Source organism: Dictyostelium discoideum, assembly GCF_000004695.1.
Source record: "Dictyostelium discoideum AX4 chromosome 4 chromosome, whole genome shotgun sequence".
In the NCBI taxonomy this organism is placed as follows: Eukaryota; Evosea; class Eumycetozoa; order Dictyosteliales; family Dictyosteliaceae; genus Dictyostelium; species Dictyostelium discoideum.
The window spans coordinates 1397579-1413008 of record NC_007090.3 but is presented as its reverse complement, the minus strand read 5'-3'; the positions used below and the strand labels follow the sequence as shown (position 1 = coordinate 1413008).

At 23.8% G+C, this 15430-nt stretch overlaps 7 protein-coding genes across 7 annotated transcripts; 4 read left to right on the top strand and 3 right to left on the bottom strand.

Moving 5' to 3' along the window:
• Positions 1–1093: 1093 nt before the first annotated feature.
• On the top strand, positions 1094–3715 carry DDB_G0283977 (hypothetical protein; the record flags this gene model as incomplete). The annotated part of the gene is made up of 1 exon (XM_633750.1): positions 1094–3715. The coding sequence occupies one exon, from the start codon at positions 1094–1096 to the stop codon at positions 3713–3715; it is 2622 nt and encodes an 873-aa protein (XP_638842.1).
• Positions 3716–3780: 65 nt separating this feature from the next.
• Positions 3781–4614, bottom strand: DDB_G0283975 (hypothetical protein; the record flags this gene model as incomplete). The annotated part of the gene is made up of 1 exon (XM_633749.1): positions 3781–4614. The coding sequence occupies one exon, from the start codon at positions 4612–4614 to the stop codon at positions 3781–3783; it is 834 nt and encodes a 277-aa protein (XP_638841.1).
• Positions 4615–5088: 474 nt separating this feature from the next.
• Positions 5089–7395, bottom strand: DDB_G0283973 (hypothetical protein; the record flags this gene model as incomplete). The annotated part of the gene is made up of 2 exons (XM_633748.1): positions 5089–5373; positions 5527–7395. The coding sequence occupies 2 exons, from the start codon at positions 7393–7395 to the stop codon at positions 5089–5091; spliced, it is 2154 nt and encodes a 717-aa protein (XP_638840.1).
• A 563-nt stretch (positions 7396–7958) lies between these two features.
• On the top strand, positions 7959–10566 carry DDB_G0283971 (hypothetical protein; the record flags this gene model as incomplete). Its single annotated transcript, XM_633747.1, has 2 exons — positions 7959–8139; positions 8237–10566. 2 exons carry the CDS (start codon positions 7959–7961, stop codon positions 10564–10566), a joined length of 2511 nt encoding a protein of 836 aa, XP_638839.1.
• Positions 10567–11138: 572 nt separating this feature from the next.
• On the bottom strand, positions 11139–12906 carry trmt11 (tRNA guanosine-2'-O-methyltransferase 11; the record flags this gene model as incomplete). The annotated part of the gene is made up of 3 exons (XM_633746.1): positions 11139–11857; positions 11964–12462; positions 12601–12906. The coding sequence occupies 3 exons, from the start codon at positions 12904–12906 to the stop codon at positions 11139–11141; spliced, it is 1524 nt and encodes a 507-aa protein (XP_638838.1).
• Positions 12907–13264: 358 nt separating this feature from the next.
• On the top strand, positions 13265–14323 carry DDB_G0284007 (hypothetical protein; the record flags this gene model as incomplete). Its single annotated transcript, XM_633745.1, has 1 exon — positions 13265–14323. One exon carries the CDS (start codon positions 13265–13267, stop codon positions 14321–14323), a length of 1059 nt encoding a protein of 352 aa, XP_638837.1.
• A 783-nt stretch (positions 14324–15106) lies between these two features.
• DDB_G0284005 (hypothetical protein) lies at positions 15107–15391 on the top strand (the record flags this gene model as incomplete). Its single annotated transcript, XM_633744.1, has 2 exons — positions 15107–15138; positions 15214–15391. 2 exons carry the CDS (start codon positions 15107–15109, stop codon positions 15389–15391), a joined length of 210 nt encoding a protein of 69 aa, XP_638836.1.
• Positions 15392–15430: the final 39 nt, after the last annotated feature.

Genomic DNA, 15430 nt, shown 5'->3' with positions numbered 1-15430 from the left:
ACCAATTTTGTGTTTACAAAAGTGCAATATCACCCCGTATCAATTTTGTGTCTACAAAAGTGCAATATCACCCCACAACAGAAAGGGTGTAAAAAAAAAAAAATATAACCCTCAACATATAACATTTTCTTTTTTTATGTTGATGTTGGTGTTGATTGTCTTTTTTTTATAATTTTTTATTTATTAATTTATTTATTAATTTATTTAATTTTTTTTTTTTTTTTTTTTTTATTTTTTTATTTATTTATTTATTTATTTATTTATATATTTATTTATTTATTTTGTTGGTTGTATATTATATTTTATATTTTTATTAGGTTTTGAATTAACCCCAAAATAATTGAATTGTTAAAAATCCATATTATTGAATGTGTTTTCATTGTTTTGATATTTTTATTTTGATATTCCCAAATTAAAAATAGGGTATCTTTTGTTATAATTCTTAATCCGGTTGGTAAGATTTTTGTTTTTTTTGGAAAAATCCTCACATTATAAATATGTTATTTTACCTGATTCATAAGATCTCTATACTATTTATTGTGCAATATACAAAATTCAACCAAAAAAAAAATATTCCACGTTACTGTTTTCTAAGGGTGGTTGGATATAATCGAAATTAGTAAACCTATAATTTTAATATCAAAATCGAATTACCTAAATGAATTTTCAAATTTTATTTATAATTATAAAAAATTAATAGATATATTCTATAATTAAATTTAATGATTTTTTAAATTATTTTCAAAATTAGTATCAAAAATAATAATAATAATAATTGTACAATTAAAAAATTGTTTTCATTTTTTAAACTTTATTCAACAAAAAATTCAACAAATATAATTAATAATGATAAATATAATAAAATACAAAATTTGGATTCAGAAAGAGAAATAAAAAGAATTTTTTTATTTGATTATTTAGAATGATAAAAAAATTTATTTTGTTGAGAAAAAAATAAGGGAAATAAAAAATTTTCTCTTTTTTTTCTTTCTTTTTTTCTTTTTTTTTTCATATTTTTTTTTTTTTTTATTTTCTTTTTTAATTTTTTTTTTTTTTCATTTTTCATTTTTCATTTTTTTTTTTTACAGGTAAGATGGAAGATATCTTTGATTTTCCATCTTCTAATAAAAATGGGAATAAAGATAATAATTTCTTTTTAAGTTTCCCTAAATTAGAAGAAATTAGTAATTTTAATCAACCAAATAAAAACGTTAATTCGATAAATGAAGAAAATCATACAACTACAACAACTTCTCCAACAACAACAAAAACAACAAACACAACTACAACAACTACAACAACAACCTCACCAATAACAACAACAACAACAACAACAACAACAACAGAAGATGAAAATAATAAAAAAACTAATTTAAGTTCGAAGTTAAAAAAAAATTTGAGAATGGAACAACAAGAAGCCAACATGGATTTCGTAAACTCTCTCAATCTTTATAAACTTCAAAATAGTATATTAAAAAGAAAGTTAAAAAATTTACAAAAAAAAGTTGAAATGAAAAAAATGAAAAATAAAAAAACAACAACTTTAAATACAGATAATAAAAACAATAAAAAAGAAAATGGTCAAAAAGATGATAATGAAGAAGAAGAAGAAAATGATGATAATGAAGAAGATTATTTCAACGAAAATGAATTCGAAGATGAATTTAGTAAAATTAATACATTTTTAGATAGAAATGATTTTAATAGAAATAATGAACAAGATAATAATAATGATAATGTTGGTGAAAAAGAAAATAATAAAAAAAAAGAAAGTAATATAGAAGAAATAGCATTTGATAAAAATGAAGAATTAGAGTTAATAGAAAAAGTTGATTTAATAATTTATGAAACATTAAAGAAAATCGAACCATTTCCAATGTACATTGTTAAAAAATCAAATGGTTTCTTCTTTTTAAATAATTTAATTAAAGGTTATTCAAAACCTGATAAAATTAAAGTTGATAAGAAAAAGATTACAAATTCTGGTATTAGATGTGATAGAAGATTAAAATCAAAACGTATGTTATCATATATTAACCTTTTAAAAGTCAACATCAATGATTCAAATGATATGAAAAGAAATGATTATTATTTAAGAGAATTAGAAAAAAAAACAAAAAAATATAGAAAAATAACTTCAAAACAAAATGAAAACAATAATAATAATAATAATGATAATAATAATAATAATAATAATAATAATAATAATAATAATAATAATAATAATAATAATAATAATAATAATAATGAAATGGAAATTGATAATAATAATAATAATAATACTGAAATGGATATTGAAAATGATAATAATAAAGAAATTAAAAAAGAAATTGAAGAACTAATTAATGAAAAGAATGATAATATTAGTAATAGATTGTTATTGGCAAAGAGATGTTATATTTGTAAGGGAATGTTTAAAACATTGCATCATTTTTATGAAAGTTTATGTTTTTCATGTGGCGAATTTAATTATGAAAAAAGAATAAACTCTGTTAAATTGGAGGAAGAGCGTGTTGCAATTGTTACAGGATCAAGAATTAAAATTGGTTTTGAAACTACATTAAAATTATTAAGATCTGGTGCAACTGTTATTGCAACATCAAGATTTCCAAAAGATACAGCGATTAGATTCTCTCAAGAAAAGGATTTTAATCAATGGTATCATAGATTAAATATCTATGCTTTAAATCTTTGTGATTTAAAATCATTAGAATTATTTTGTTTTGAAATTAAAAAAAGATTTAAATCAATTAATATCATCATTAATAATGCTGCTCAAACAATTAAAAAACCTTTAAAATTTTATGAAATCTTATTAAATATTGAAAATGATTCAACAATTTCATTACAAAAAGAAACTATTAAAACCTTATCACATTATCAAGAAATAAAACCAAATTATTTAACAAATAATATAATAAATGAAAATATTATTGGTTTAGAAAATAATAATGATAATAATAATAGTATTAGTACAATTGAATCCTTACCAAAATTATCATTAATTTCAACAAATTCATTTTATGGTAGTGAAAAAGCATTATTAAGTGTTGATAGTATTAATACTAGTGTTAGTGGTGAAAATAATAATAATAATAATAATAATAATAATAATAATAATAATAATAATAATAATAATAATAATAATAATAATAATAATAATAATGATGATGATGCTGCATCATCATTAATAGATTTAAATAGATATGATCAATTTGGTCAACCAATTGATTTAAGATCTAAAACAAGTTGGAACCAAAAATTCAATGAAATTCCATTAATAGAATTAATTGAAACTCATACTATCTCATCATTTTCACCATATATTATGTTAACTCATTTGTTACCTGAAATGATAGAATCTTCAAAAACATTTGGTAATGCATTTGTAATCAATGTCAATGCAATGGAAGGTAAATTCAGTAGATTCTATAAATCACCAAATCATCCACATAGTAATATGGCAAAAGCATCTCAAAATATGTTTACTCGTACTTCAGCTTCAGAATTATCATTAAGTGAAATCTATATGAACTCTGTTGATACTGGTTGGGTTACTGATGAAAATCCAACAAACAATGACCAATTTTGGCAACCACCTATTGATGAAATTGATGGTGCTGCTCGTATTTTAGATCCAATTTATTCAGGTTTACAATCAAATAACTTTTCATTTGGTTTATTCTTTAAAGATTATAGTCCAACTGGTTGGTAATAATAATAATAAATAATAAATTGTAATAATAAAATTAAATAATTATTTTTTATTTTTTATTTTTTTTAATTCTTTAATGATTGAGATTGAGATGGTGGTGGTCTTGAAATAATTAAAATTAAAGAACCATTATAATGAGATTGAGTACGAAGATTTGAATATTTTTTATCCCATTCACCAGATTCTAAATCATTTTTAAGATGATTTAAATAAGATTGACGAGTTGGTTCATCAACAAATGTCCATGCAGAACATGAACCACGAGCACTTGGATTTAAAAACATTTCAGGTCTACCATAGTAAGCTTCATTGAAACCATCTTTACATAATAATGGTAGAGGTATTGAAATGACTTCAATTTCTCCTCCTAAGAATTCACTAATTTTCTCAATTGTTGGATACCTTTTTGCTTCAGCACCTAATACACCTGGTGCATATTCATTTAACCAAAAGTCTTGAACTAATTTTGGATCACATGTTAATAGTATAACTTGATTTTTTGTTACACGTCTCATCTCTTTTAAACCTGCTTCAATATTTGACCATTGATGAATTGAGAATGTTGACATTGATGCTTCGAATTGGTTGTTGTTGAATGGTAAATTCTCGACAAAGGCATCAATTGCAACAGAAAATTCTTTTGGACGTAATTCTCTCATTGATGCTGATGGTTCCACTGCAGTAATTGTGTATCCATTTTCTCCTTGTTTTGGTTCATATGATCCTGCCCCTGCTCCTACATTTAAAATTGATTTAGATTCACCAAATGCTTTATGGATTAAATTTGATATCTCTGGTTCTGGTTGTCTATAGACATTATAATTTAAAAATACTTTCTCTGCATAATTTACATCACCTGCACTACCATCATCTTTACGTGAATTTAATAAATTTGACATTTTAAAAATTAATTTTTTATTTATTTTTTTTAATTATTATTATCTCTTTTTTTTTTTTTTTTTTTTTTTTATCCAACCAATCAAAAAAAAAAAAAAAAAAAAAAAAAAAAAAAAAAAAAAAAAAAAAACAACCATCAAAAAATCATCAAAAAAAAAAAAAAAAACAAAAACTAATGGCATCAAATAGTTACACACCAGCCACAAGCTGGTTTTAATTGGACAAGGGGTCGGAAAAGGTATAGAAATCCCATGAAACTGGTCGGAAATTAAAAAAATAAAAAAAAAAGAAAAAAAAAATTTTCCAAAACCTATTTCAATCTTTGCAACTAAAAAATAAATTATCTAAAATTAATAAATAAAAATATAAAAGAAATAAAAATAATAAAAAAACTAATGGCTGTTTATTTATTTATATATTGATCCTTTTCTTTTTTTTTTTTTTTATTTATTTATTTTAATTTTATTTTTTTTCCACTAGTTATCTTTTTTCTCCTTCTCTTTCTCTTTCTCTTTCTCTTTCTCTTTCTCTTTCTCTTTCTCTTTTTCATTTTCATTTTCATTTTCATTTTCGTTTTCGTTTTCATTTTCATTTTCATTTTCATTTTTATTTTTATTTTCATTTTCATTTTCATTTTCATTTCCGATTTCTTTTATTTTTTCTCCTTTCTCTTTTGCTTCTCTTTCTCTTCTCTCTTTTTCTTCTTTTAATTTTTTCTTTCTTTCTGCTTCTTTCATAAACTTCTCCATATTTTGGGCGGGCTGTTGTTTTTTTTTTTTTTTTTTTAATAATAAATAAATAAATAAATAAATAAATAAATGAATAAATAAAAAGGTTAATAAATATTTTTAGATTTAAAATTATTTTGTTATTATTATTATTATTATTAATTTTTAATATTAAAAAAAACTTACACCTCTACTAAGAGCAAAAACAGTCCAACCAAAATCATTTTTTGAAGGATCACAACGTAAACCAACTTTGAATTTAGTTTTGTACATAGTTTCTTCAAATTCAGGTTTCAATGGAATCATATCACCATTATAATCTCTATAAGCAAGTGTATGGAATACTGAAGTAATAAATACTAAACCAATACCACCATCATCATTTGGAGCAAACCTAAAAGCTTTCATACCATCAACTTTAATTGTATCACCACATAAAATTCTATTTGGACCTTCTAATCTTGAAATCATAGTTGTAACTCTTTCTAAACCACCTTCAGTTGTATATTGTTCTAATTCTCTTAGATTACCTTGGAAAAAGTGATAAAAGAAATTTGGAAGGAAATATAAAAGAGCCTCTGAAAGTACTTTTTTATAATCCATACCGGGTGCAGAGACCTTGAATAAATGAGCTGCATTTCTATTATACATTTCTCTTTTACTTTTTTCAAAAAGTCTCATAAGATAGTAATTTGGTGGTGATGAGAATCTACCAAGATGAACAATGGCACATAATAATCTTGGAATGTGATAATCTAAATCTTTATACCATGGATAAGGTGATCTATTTTTAAAGAGAGATCCAGAGAATGGTTTCATATCTTGGAAAAGCAACTCTTCCTCGCCATCATCCTCCTCCTGCTGCTCCCTCCTCTTTGAGCTTGGTCGTTCACCCACGAATTCATTGCTATACAATTTTGAAACTACAGGATATAAACTTGGATTATCAGGTCTGTCCAATGGATGACCGGTATACTCTCTACCAATTGATAAAACATCATCGGCTTTCGATCTGGACTCTTCAAAGATTTCAGGATTTTCAAATCTTGCTTTGGTCATAATGAAATCCATTAATTGAGGTGGTAATGCTTCGACCTCTTCTTTGGTGTACATAAAGCTATCCCAATCGATCTCTGGATAGCTTAAACCACCGATTGTACGTGCCTCTTGGTCGAGTTCTCTAAATTTTTCACGTGGTTTCTTTAATGCCTCGTGTAACATTAATCCTTGTTCTTCAAATGTAAGAAAACCATCTGCCCACTGTCTTTCCCACATTTCCTCTTCGGTTTCACCCTCTCTTGGTTCCTCCTCGAAATGGGCATAATCAACGACTTCAAAGTTTTCTAAAAAACTGAAATCTTGACATTCCTCAAAGGATGGTTCTTCACGATCTGGGTCCATTGGTAATGGACGAATACCTAAATTATCATTCTTGATTTTGGTCAATTCAATATCTTGTTCGGGGTTTAATAATTTACCATCGGCAACTATTTGTGACACCTCTTCCTTTTCTGTTGGCATTTTATGAGCTTGTTGTTTACCTTCGGTTTTCTCTTTCTCTTTAAGTAACTCTTCGTAGAGAAGTTGTTCTGCCTTTCTTCTCTCGGCAATCTCCTCCTCTGAGAGACCAACCTCTTCCTTTGCACGTTGCTCCGCTGATTTTGAATATGCTTCCATCTTTTCCTCCATCTTTCTTTTCTCTTCCTCCTCCAATGCTCTCTTTTTTGCAATTCTACCACCTAAAAAGATTCTATCGATATCATCTACCATCTTTTCATAACCTTCTTCTTGTTGCATTAAATTTTTAAAATTACTAAATAAATTACTTAAAAAACTAATTTCTCTAATTTTATATCCATTATTAATTATTGATAAACTATTATTATTATTATTACCACCACTACCACCACAACTAAGTTTACTAATTGATTTAATTTGATTTATTTGATTCCCATTTTTAAAATTATTAATTATACCATTATTATTTAAAAATCTATTATTTCCACCTTTAATATATTTATTTGAATTTAAATAAACAGATTTTACTCTATTCATTTTTTTTTTATTATTTTATTTTATTTTATATTATTTTATTTTATTTACTTATTAAAAAAAAAAAAAAAAAAAAGTAATAAATAAAAATAATTATATTTATTTTATTTTTTTGATTAAAAATTGAAATTTATTATAAAAATAAAATAATTTTATTTTCAACCAACAATGATGGATGTTGATCAAAAAACTTAATTGAACGAAAAATAAATGCAAAAAAAAAAATTGAGTTTTTTTTTTTTTTTTTGAAAAAATAAAAAATAAAAAATAAAAAAAAAATTTTTTTTTTTTTTTTTTTTTTTTTTTTTTTTTTTTTTTTGAACACCATAAAATTTTTTTTTTTTTTTTTTTTTTTTTTTTTTTTTTTTTTCTTCCATTTAAAAAATTTTCATTTCCAAATTATTTTTATATTATACATAATTTTAATAATAATAATAATAATAATAATAATAAATAAGTTATTATTATATATATTTACCCCTATTTATTATTATTATTTTTATTTAAATAATAAAAAATTATTCATAAAGTAAAAAAATAAAAAAAATAAAAAAAAATAAAAAAAAATGAATATTAATATAAAGAAATTAGATGGTACAATTTATAGTATTGAAGGTGTAACTTTAGAAACTACTGTACCAGAACTTAAAAAATTAATTGAAGCCAAATCTTCAATTTCAATCCCACTTCAAAGAGTAATTTATAAAGGAAAAGTATTACGTGATGATAAAACTTTGCAATTTTATAGTATGTGTTATTTTTATTTTTTTATTTTTTTATTTTTTTAAAATGTAATAATAATACTAATAAATGAATTTTTTTTTTTTATATATATTTAATAAAGATATTGAAGATGGAGTTACATTACATTTAGCAGAAAGAGCACCAGAAGCAAATCCATCACAATCAAATAGTGGAAGTAGTGGTAGTGGCAGTAGTAGTACTGATAGTATTAGTGGTGGTAGTAATTCACCAATTGATAGTAATAATATATTGAATACAGTGATGAGATCTATTGGTCAACAACAGATACCATTTGATACACAAATTCGTAACTCAATTGCAAATATAAATAATCCATCAACAACTTTGATCAATGGGCCCATTCCACCAGGTAGAGATGGCGAACCATACGATCCACAAAGAGAGCCATCGCACGAAAGATTATCAAACTATATTGATTTAACAACACAAGAGATCAATACATTGATGACACGTATGAATGAATTAAATCAACAATTGAGAAACAATAATCAAATCACCGATCCAACTCAAAGACAACAAATTCAAACCGATGCTGGTGCATTGGGTCAATCATTATCAAGATTATCAACCGCCACCAATTTACTCTCTCAATGTGTTAATGCTTATCGTCCAACCGACAGACCAAATACCACCCATTTTGTTCCTTCAGTCTCTCAAATCACACTCAATCTTGGCCCAAATGGTATTACACCACTCTCAACCACCACTACAACCACTCCTGCTGATCTATTAAATTTCAATGGTCCAAATGGTCTTCCTGTACCAATTCCTGGTATACCAGGTTCTTATATTTCAGTGATACCAGGTGGTGGAAATTTATCTCAACTCTTATCAAATCAAAATACTACAACTAGAAGACAAACTTCAAGAAGATCAAGAGATCCAAATTCAAGTGGTTCATCATCATCATCATCATCATCATCATCATCATCTTCATCATCTTCATCATCATCCTCTTCTTCAACTAATACAACTAGTACAAGTAATTCTTCATCATCATCATCATCACCAACAACAACTACTACTACCACTACTACTAGATCATCATCATCACCAACACGAACAAGAACAAGAACAAGAACATCATCAACTTCTACAACAGCAACACCAAATACAGCAGCACCAAATATTAATCAAGATATTCCAAATGTTATTTCACAAACTCTTGGTGGTTTATTCTCATCATTAAATCAACAACCTGGTGAAAACCCTTTAGGTGGAATCCTTCAAAGTGTGTTGGGTGGAATTGGAGGTATTTCAAATAATGGTGATGGTAATAATAGTGGTGCACCAGATCTTTCAAATTTATTATCAAATATTTTTTCAAATATGCCAGGTCAACCACAAACAAATTCATCATCGTCATCATCAAATACTTCATCATCATCTTCTTCAACTACTTCATCAACTTCCACAAATAACTCAACACCATTCACAAGTATAATAAATAATTTACCATCAATTCTTTTGGGATTCCAATTAATTGTATCAGGCCAACGTGAACAAGTGCTTCGTGGTCATAGAAATATTAGAGATACATTGGTTCAAGAGATTTTATCAGGAAACAGTTCACCAGATAATGTAGATACCATTGCCAATAGCTTTAGCAATACCATTAGACAACAAACAATGGATACCACATTATCTTTACAATTACAACAAAATATTATCAATAGAAACTATCCAGAGATTGCATCGCAAGTCGCTCGTAAATATATCAATCGTTTCTTTGGTATCTTTTTGGTTTCACCAGATTCAGAGGATTACAATATTCAACAAGAGATGAGTAGTTTTAGCAATCAATTCGTTAGAGAGTTGGTAGATTCTTTGGCAACTTGCTTTTCAAATGGTAAAGATGGTGCACTTGAATTTCTAGATTCATTTGTAAATCAAAAAGTTATAACACAAAGTCCAATGCTTGCACCATTCTCTAGAATGACAAGTGAATATCTTCGTGATGTTTATGAATCCTCTCCACCACTTGATTCATTACCATTAATTAATGTTAGTTTACCTGAACAACAACAACAACAACAAAATAATAACAATAGAAATACTACTACAACAACAACTACCACCACAACAACTACACCTTCAAGATCTACATCATCGAATATTATTCCACCAGAATGGATGGAAACAATCGAAATTGATGAAGCAAGACAATCATCTGGAACATCAAGAACACCAAGTGCAACTTATTTTAAAGGAAAAAAGAAACCTACCACAAATAATAGTAATAATAATAATAATAACAACAATAACAATAACAATAATAATACTAGCGATATCAATAATAATAATAATAACAATAATAATAATAACAACAACTCAACCAATTCACCATTCGAAACTGTTTTACAAAATTCTACAGAAGGAACTCAAGTAAAATATGAAGGTATTTATTAAATTTATTTTACTGTATATTCATTTTTATTTTTTCTCATATTACTTTTTTTTTTTTTTTTTTTTTTTTTTTTTTTTTTTTTTTTTTTCTTATTTTACTTTTTTATTATTATTATTTTATTATTATTATTATTGTCACCATAATTGTCATTGCTCAAATGATTAACAACCAATTAAATACTATAAAGAACCTGATAGAAAAAGACACAAGAAATAGAATCAAATTATAAATTCACACGACCATCAACATTTTTTTTTTTTATTTTTTTTTTTATTTGTTTTTCACCAAAATTTCTATTTTGTGTTTTTCTTCATTTTATTTTTCCTTTTTCAAGTAAATATTCATTTATTAACAATCATCAATTGTCAATTAATAATATTCCAGATTTAATCAAAAACGAAGAAGCCAAGGCTTTATCACAAATGTACCAAAACATCCTCAAAAAATAAAAACTTCTCCTCAAAAACATGTAAATAATAAATAAAGAAGATTATTTATTGGAAAACTTTTTTTTTTTTTTTTGGTATTTACACTTTCTTTTTTAAAAAACATTAAAAAAAAAAAAAATTTATTTTTATTTTTGGTTTTCAATATTATTTTCATTATTGCAATTATTATTACTATTTGTATCATTACTATTATTATTAATTACATCATTATTATTTTTTGATTTTAAATGATTTTCAACACTTTTTTTCTTTTGTTCTTTTTTTTTAGTTTTTTCATTTGTACCCATTTTTTTCCAGAAAACAACAGCACGTAAATCTTTATGTTGTGGGTCAAATTGTCCTAAATCCTCTTGAACCAATAAAGATTTATTATGAATTGAATCATTATATTCTATAATTTTCTCCATTGTAACTAAACGTCTGCCCCATCTATTGGTAAGAATTTGTAAACAACTTGCAGTAATTAATCTAAGACATGGATGTCTTGGTAAATCAGTTTCTTTATAATCTGGTGTTGTTGGTAACCAATAAACTAAACGACCACCAACAATTAAAGTTTTAGCAGCCAATTCTAATAGATCTGCCATTACATCTGGTACACTATAATCAATACATTGTGGAATATGGTCTCTTCTTAAACCTTCTGGAACTGGAACGAATTTACGATTCTCTTTAAATCCAATTTTTCTTGCACCTGCTCTAATACCATATGGTGGATCTGTTATAATTGAATCAAACATTGAATTAACTCTCCATGGTGGACAACTATTATCACATAAAATTGTACCTAAAAATTGTGATGTTAATCCATGATCTTTAAAATTAGTTTCTAAATTACAATCCTCTATACAGAATAAAATTGGAAAAAAAAAAAAAAAAAAAAAAAAAAAATTAATAAATTATTATAGATATTATATTATATTATAATTATAGTTTATAAATTAATTTACCTTCTTTTCTCATTGCTTTAATATCAATATCACAACCAACAGTTTGAGCACCAAAATGAGAAGCAACTAAAATAAAACTACCAGTACCAACGAATGGATCTAAAACGAAATGACCTTTTTTAACTAAACCCATATTTGCACTAACCAATGATAATTCTGGATCCATTGATGTTGTACCTAAATATTTTCTATCGGAAAGGTTATATTTAATGATATCATCTCTATTACCTTTGGCAATTCTTTGACCAAAGTAAACTTTACGTGGTAACAATGTAAAATCTTTAACTAAACCTTGTCTTTCAACTCCAAAATCTGTTAAAATATACCAAAGAATATGTTTATCCATTTGTTCCTCGGTTGGATGCATTAAACATTTACCACTATCCCATAATGGTGAATCCTTTAATTTTTGCATCATTTCAAGTTTTTCCTTTTGATTATATTTACTTCCATAACTTTCAACTTCAATTTTAAATGTTTTATTAATCATATAATTTGACTAAAAAAAAAATAAAAATAAAAATAAAAATAATAATTAATATTTATTATTATTAATATTTTTATTATTATTATTATTATTATTATTATTTCTTATTATTTTATTTTTTTTTTTTTTAAAAAAAAAATTATTACTTACTAAAAATTGTTTATCAAATTTACTGTGTAACTCATTTAAAATTTCATCTAATAATTGTGTTTCAGCCCAAATTGAATAGACAGATTTAATTAAAACTGATCTTGTACATATTTTTTTAATATCTTCTTCACTATTTACAGTGACATACAAAAATGGTGTTTCAATTTCTGGATCTAATGATTCAATAAATTCTAAATCTTCTTTATTATATTGAATATCAATATTAAATAGTCTTGCAACTGATTCTAATTCATGAATACGAAAACTTGCATATTGTTGAACAAAATTTATTAAATATTTTGGCATATTTTAGTTTTATATAAAATGTTTATTTGATTAGATATAAAATTAAAATTGAAAAAAAAAAAAAAAAAAAAAATGAAATTGTCTCGTTTTATTCGTTTTTTTAAAAAAAAAATAAAAAAAAAAAAATTAAAAATAAAAATAAATTTAAATTTAAATTTAAAAAAAAAAAAAAAAATAAAAATAAAAAAAAAAAAAAAAAAGAAAAAATTTTTTTTTTTTTTTTTTTAAATTTCATTAATATTCTTGTACACTAAAACATTATAACATATAATGTAATTTGGTTTTTTTTTTTTTTTTTTTTTATATATAATATATTGTTTGTATTTTCAACAACAACAACAAAAGAAATAAAAATAAAATGTCATTAAAGTTTTTAAATTTAAAATCATTTCACCCAGGTAATAAAAATAGTCAAAAGAAATTATTTATTGCAGAAGAAAGGGAAAAACAATTAAATAAAAGAGAGAATGAAAGAGCAAAAGAAGTTTTAACAGAACAAGAATTTATTAAGAATAGAGCACTTTTATCTGGTTCAAAATTAGAAGCTGAAAGATCAAAAGTTAGCTTTTTATATACACTTCCACCTGGTGCTATTGATGAAAAGAAACAACAACAACAACAACAACAACAACAATTAGAACAACAACAACAACCAAAAAATGATAAAGATTTAAAAGACTTTGAAAAGTTTCCAATTTTAGCAAATGCACCAACAGATGGAGTTATATCTAGTGATATTAAATTAGTGCATAAACCACTTGGTATATTAATTAATAATGTAAAATGTGCACGTTGTCATAATTGGGGTCATAGATCTGGTGATCGTGAATGTCCATTAATTGATTCAAATCCAAATGAATATAAGAATTTACAAATGAATGATCCAATGAGTAGTAATAATAATAATAATAATAATAATAATAATAATAATAATAATAATAATAATAATAATAATAATAATAATAATAATAATAATAATAATAATAATAATAATTATAATGAATATGATCATCAAAATAATCAAGATAATAGAAAAAGATTTAGATTAAATTCAAGTGCCTCAAGTCCAAAATCTTATGGAAGAGAATCAAACCATTATTCAGTAGTAGAAGATATTATTGATAATAATAATAATAATAATAATAATAAGGCTAATGAAGAAGAGGATGATGATGAAGTTGAAAGAGAATTTTTGGCAAGCTTAACTAAAAAACAAAGAAAACTCTTACTTAGACAAATTAAATTGGAAGAGAAACAAGCAAAGAAAAAAAAGAAAAAAAGAGAGAAAAGAAAATATAGTGATAGCTCCGATTCTGATAGTGATGGAGATAGAAAGAAAAGACATAAATCATCATCATCAAGAAAAAAAGAAAAAAAAAATTCGAATCAAGATTTCAAAGAAAAGTCACATAATTAATTTTAATCCCAAAATCATTCATTTAATTGGATTTTTTTTTTAAAAATTTTTTTTTTTTTTTTCCAGAAATAATAATAATAAAAATAAAAAGTATTTTTAAATAAATCTTGTTTAATCATTAATCATTTCATCCATTTTTAATAAAATTAGGAAAATATCTCTTTTTTTATTTTAATTATGGGAAGCCCCTCCAAAAAAAAAGACCCCTTTTACAAAAAAAAAAAAAAAAAACCTCAAATTAAAATTTTATTTATAAATTAGATATTAATAATCAATGGGAAATAAAAAAAAATAAAAAAAAAAGAAAAAAAAAAAATAAAAAAAAAAAAAAATAAAAAATGTGGTGGGGTGTGTGATTGTATTATTATTTTTATTATTGTTTTTTTTTAATTTTATTTTTATTTTTGTTTTTTGTGTTTGCAAAAATTGTAAGTGACTAAAAAAAATTATTTCCAAATTGTAATTTTTTTTTTTTTTTTTTTTTATTAAAAAAGTACATACGCACTCTCACAAATACAATCAATTTTTAAAAATTTTTGATAGTAAAAAAAATTTGATTTTGTTATGTGTATTTTATTTTTTAATTAATTTTTTTTTATTATTTTTTTATTTTTTTAGATTTAATTAAATTTGTATTTTTTTTTTTTTTTTATTTATTCAATATTTGTTTTTTTTTTTTTTTATTTATTCAAATTTATTTATTTAATTTTTTTCTTTCATCACTATTTTAATTAATTAATATTAAAACTAAATAAAATTAATAAATTAAAAAAAAAAAAAAGAATGGATGAATACACAAACGATTTTCCATGGATGTATATTGTAATATGTTTAACAACAATAATATCGGTGACCATATTTTACATACTGGTTTCATTTTTCATAAAAAGATATAGAAATAGAAAGAATGAAGAATTGGGCCATGCATTAATAACCAAAATAGTTTATACTCCTCATTATAATTCTCAACCTATAATAAATGGTAGTGGCCATTATTCAATTATAAATCAACCAATCCAACCTCAACAACAACAACCTCAAAATTACTATAGCAGTATGATTGTATAAAAAAAAAAAAAAAAAAAAAAATAAAAAAAAAAAAAAAAT